The 4,574-nt window shown below is 55.5% G+C and overlaps 1 protein-coding gene across 1 annotated transcript; it reads left to right on the top strand.

Moving 5' to 3' along the window:
• Positions 1–421: 421 nt before the first annotated feature.
• On the top strand, positions 422–3,454 carry LOC100193756 (growth regulator). The gene is given in 10 exon segments (NM_001138842.1): positions 422–858; positions 960–1,049; positions 1,159–1,258; positions 1,330–1,403; positions 1,501–1,589; positions 1,818–1,938; positions 2,018–2,161; positions 2,232–2,584; positions 2,671–2,911; positions 3,016–3,454. Coding segments are annotated over 10 exon segments (1,854 nt in total). The 5' UTR covers positions 422–546; the 3' UTR covers positions 3,346–3,454.
• Positions 3,455–4,574: the final 1,120 nt, after the last annotated feature.

The following is a 4,574-nucleotide window of genomic DNA, read 5'->3' as shown; positions in this document are numbered from 1 at the left end:
GATGATCTCTCCCGCACCTGCTCCCGCCCGGATCCCGAGCGTTTTTTTTCTTTATTATCTAGTCCTCCCGTCCCTCCCCGCCTGGGACGCGAGCCAGCCGCATTTCCGGTTTGTTTATTATCCCGCCGAGGCCGCCCGCGGGCACCCGGTGGTTACACCGACCAAACGAGACGCACGGGATCGGGATGGAAGCTGCTGGCCTCGTTTGACCTGCCCCTGAACCGAAGCTGCTGATCCCACCCGGCGGCCAAGCTGTCCATGAATGAACTAGTCACAACTCACAAGTACGGGAGAGAAAAAGAAGAAGAAGAAAAATACACAAGGAATAATTCAACAGCTAGGTACTAGTGTAGTAGTAGTACTACGTACCAAAACGAGGTCGTTGCCGTGTTGCGTGGCCTGAGGTTGTCCTCAACGCAAAGGCAAAGCCAACCAGAGCCAGCCAGCCAGCCAGCGGCTCCATCCCCTCCTGCCGTGCTGCCAGGAGCTTGGCATCTGCGGCTATGCAATCTCGGCCGTCCTGATCGAGCAGCGCGGGGCCGAGAGATGGAGGGTGTTTCGTCGTCTGCCGCCGGAGGTTCTTCTTCGGCAGCAGCGGTGCAGGGCGGCCGGGGCCGGGAGCCCGGGCCCGGGAGGGTGGGCGCGACCAACATCGGCAGGCTGCGGCAGGGGAAGCAGCAGCACGCCACGAGGCCCGGCGTCGGGGCCATTAGCGTCACGTCCTGGCACCTCCGGGTGTTCGCGGCCGTCGTCGCCCTCATGGGCTGCCTCCTGCTCGCCGCCTCCCTCGCCATGTCCGCGCTCCACCAGGTACAGTTCAGGAACGCCGCCATCTCCAGGAACTTCAGGGGCCTCCAGGTATCGTCTTCTTTCTTTCTCTCTCTCTCTCTCTCTCTTTCTGTTTTTTTCCCTGGGCAAGATTACCTATTGAGCAGATTACTTTGGCTTTGGTAATCAAGGAGCTTAAGCAAAGCATCGTGAGGAGGGAACCAGTGGAGCAGATCATGCATGCAAGGCTTCTGCAAATGGCCACTTCAGCTCTCACAAAGGTTTGATTTCTGCAACGCAACACTGAGGCCCAATAAAAAAAGTATCTTTCTTTACCTGCTCTTTCTTTACTCGTGCTCCAAAATTAATCTCCCTTCCCGGGCTTTGCAGAACGGCTCTGAATCCGAGGATTTCGCGCTATGGGAAGAGCCCTACAAGCAAGCGCGGAAATGGAAGCCCTGCGCTGCGAAGCATAGCTTGGCTGACGAAGGTAGCCTACTCTGCTCAAACAGCACTGCACAAAGATAGCTTCTTGCCTTCTGACTAGGGTTTTCCTCGCAGACCCTGATGATGAGACCAACAACGGTTTCGTGCTGGTCAGCGCAAACGGTGGCCTGAACCAGCAGCGTGTCGCTGTAAGGGGTTTAGTGCTGAAACGCTCACGTCACCAATACTACCGCGTGCTTGCGTATTGGAATTCGGTGGCTAAATGAGCCCTCGTTCACCGTGCAGGTGTGCAATGCTGTTGTCGTCGCCGCTCTGCTCAATGCCACGCTAGTAGTCCCACGGTTCCTCTACAGCAGCGTGTGGAAGGACACAAGGTACTGAAAACGCACTGGACCTTTTTCGTCTCTTCTTTTTTTTCTTTTTCTTTCCTATGTAGCCATGTTGTCTCAAAGAGAACGTTCAAAGTTTTCTCACAGTCCTAAATGACAAAAAGAAAGAAAGAATGTTGAAACTTTTTTTTTGCTAGCAATAAACAGTCCCCAGCATGACGTGGTAGCTTTTGTTTGCTGTGCTTGACATGCCTTGCCTTTCAACCCAACCAGTCAGTTTGGCGACATCTACCAGGAAGACTACTTCGTGAAGTACATGAAGAACGATGTCCGAATCGTGAAAGAACTGCCAGCCCGCCTTCGGTCGCTGGACCTCGAAGCAATCGGCAGCCAGGTTGGTGCTGCCCCCTGCTGCCTCTGTTTGTTCAACACCTCATGTTTCACGGACTCAGGGTTCCCTTTGCCTGCCTCAGATCACTGACATGGAGATCTCGAAAGAGGCCGATCCATCTGAGTTCGTCAAATCGATCCTCCCAATCCTTGAGCAAAACGGCGTCGTTCACTTCCTCGGGTTCGGAAACCGGCTGGGCTTCGACTCGGTACCTGTTCATCTGCAGGTAAACCGAATAAAATGCCATTTCACGTGGGCATTTGCACGCGCTGTTTCCAACTGTTGCCATCGCGCAGAGGCTGAGGTGCAGATGCAACTTCCACGCTCTCAAGTTCGTCCCAGAGCTCCAGCGAGCAGGCTCCGTGCTGGTCCAGCGGCTGCGCCAGGTGGGTGGGATGCAGACCGAGATGGACAAGCAGCTGTTCGGCAACAACATGCTCGACCAGGCCTTCGCCGAGAAGGACGACGGCGCCGACACCGGCACCGGCACCGCCACGCCCAACAGGTACCTCGCCCTCCATATGAGGTTCGAGGAGGACATGGTGGCCTACTCGCTGTGCGAATTCGGCGGCGGCGAGGAGGAGAGGAGGGAACTGCAGGCCTACAGGGAGACCCACTTCCCCACACTCGCGCTGCGCTCCCGGAACACGTACAGAGTTGTTGATTGCCAATAACAACCGATCCATGGCGCGCTACAGTGTCTGAGCTGACACCGTCGTTGATTTCGTGCCGCAGCACGGTTTCGCCGGAGGAGCAGCGTAGCCTGGGGAGGTGCCCGCTGACGCCGGAGGAAGCGGGTCTCGTCCTCTCCGCGCTCGGCTACGACCGCCGGACGTTTATCTACGTGGCCGGGTCGCAGATATACGGCGGCACGCCACGGCTGCGGCCCCTGACGCGGCTGTACCCGAATCTGGTCACCAAGGAGGATACCCTCACCGCCGACGAGCTGGCCCCGTTCAAGAATTTCTCTTCACGGGTAAGGAACCGCTAACATCATATCCTGTTCATGCGCGTGCTTCTGTTGGTGCCCATCGAGAAGCTCACCTGCCAGTGCCGCCATTGCCGTCGCGCGCTGTGCAGCTTGCGGCCTTGGACTTCATCGCGTGCGCCTCGGCGGACGTGTTCGCGGTGACGGACTCCGGCAGCCAGCTGTCGTCGCTGGTGTCCGGGTACCGCATCTACCACGGCAGGGGCCGCGCGCCGACGCTGCACCCGAACCGGAAGCGCTACGCGCAGGTGCTTTCCGAGGAAGGGAGCATTGCGTGGGGCGGGTTCCAGAAGAGGGTGAGGCAGATGGTGGACGAGTACAAGCGGGTGAGCCCGCGCCCGAGGGGCCGGAGCGTCTACAGGCAGCCGAGGACGCCGGGGTGCATGTGCAGGGCCGGCGGCGACGGCAGCGTCCACTTCTGACGCACGCGTTTGCAGCAGCGTCGGTTTCTTGGGGATCAAGCGGCCGGCTGCTCTGTTCCATTAATTCTTTCCTACACGTTTTTTTTTTTGCATAGATTTTATGCTCCTTAACTTTGGTGGGTCCTTTTAGCAGCTCAGGATACGTGGCGGGATAGGTGACAAATTTTGAGTCCTACGGCATGGTTCTTACTTCTTAGAGGTTCTAAACACAGCTATACGCCTTTACCGACAGGTTTGGTGTACATAGGGAAATAAGGTATATATCATGTCATGCTTGTAAATACATCTATGATGAGCGACATTTGGGCCCAATATATATACTAGTTAGGTGATCGTACGTTATATGATTTCTATATATCACGTGTATAGACTTGTTTGAATTAGATAGCTGTTGAAACATGTTCTAATAGTATGTTTGGTTTGTCTTTTGACTTCTAAAACTCAAAAACCAAACCAAACCAAACGCTGGATTTAGGAAGCAATTTTTTTCTTTCTAAAAGCTGACTTTTTTGCAGTACAAAATGTTGAGCCGCAAAACAGGCGGCCGGACGGTCCGCGGTCCAGACGGTACGCGCCTGTGGGCCGGACGGTCCGTGCGCGCAGAACCGATTAGGGTTATGAGTTTCTTGCTGTGTTTGTTGACGAGATTCACGGAATTAGCTCGGGGAGTTTATTTGTAACGGGTCCAGCCCCCTTCTCTATAAATACATAGGAATACGGCCGATTTTTTTATCATCAATCGAATCCATAAACAGTTTATCTCGCATTTATTTCTTGTACATTTAGGAGTAGTTCTAGTCTAATTCTAGTTTAGCTCTCTAATCCCCAAATTCTTTGCTTCTCTTCGACTCTACGTCGATTAGAGGAGTCTAGGTCGGCCTGCCAAGCCTAGACAACACCTAGGATCTCTCCTCCCGGACGGGGTCCCTCCCGAGAGTGAGATCCAGGCGCCGCCGGCGACTTCCGTCGCCCCTGCGCACGCACGGACCATCCAGCTGTCAGGCAGGAAACCCTTAGCCCTGTCCCAGGTCACGGACCGTCCGGCCCTTGGCCGCGGACCGTCCACGCCTGTGCAGCGAGCACCGCCGTCGGTTCTCACGTAGTGATTGGCGCCCCAAAAAGGCACCAACACACTTTTTGGCGACTCCGCTAGGGACAACACATATAGACCCATCAAATCGGCCCTCAATGGCCGGTTCAACGGATAGCTCTGAAGTCTCCCCCAGCAA

This window comes from Zea mays, chromosome 9 (assembly GCF_902167145.1).
Source record: "Zea mays cultivar B73 chromosome 9, Zm-B73-REFERENCE-NAM-5.0, whole genome shotgun sequence".
In the NCBI taxonomy this organism is placed as follows: domain Eukaryota; kingdom Viridiplantae; phylum Streptophyta; class Magnoliopsida; order Poales; family Poaceae; genus Zea; species Zea mays.
The sequence above is the reverse complement of the archived record's forward strand: the minus strand, read 5'-3'. Positions and strand labels throughout refer to the sequence as shown.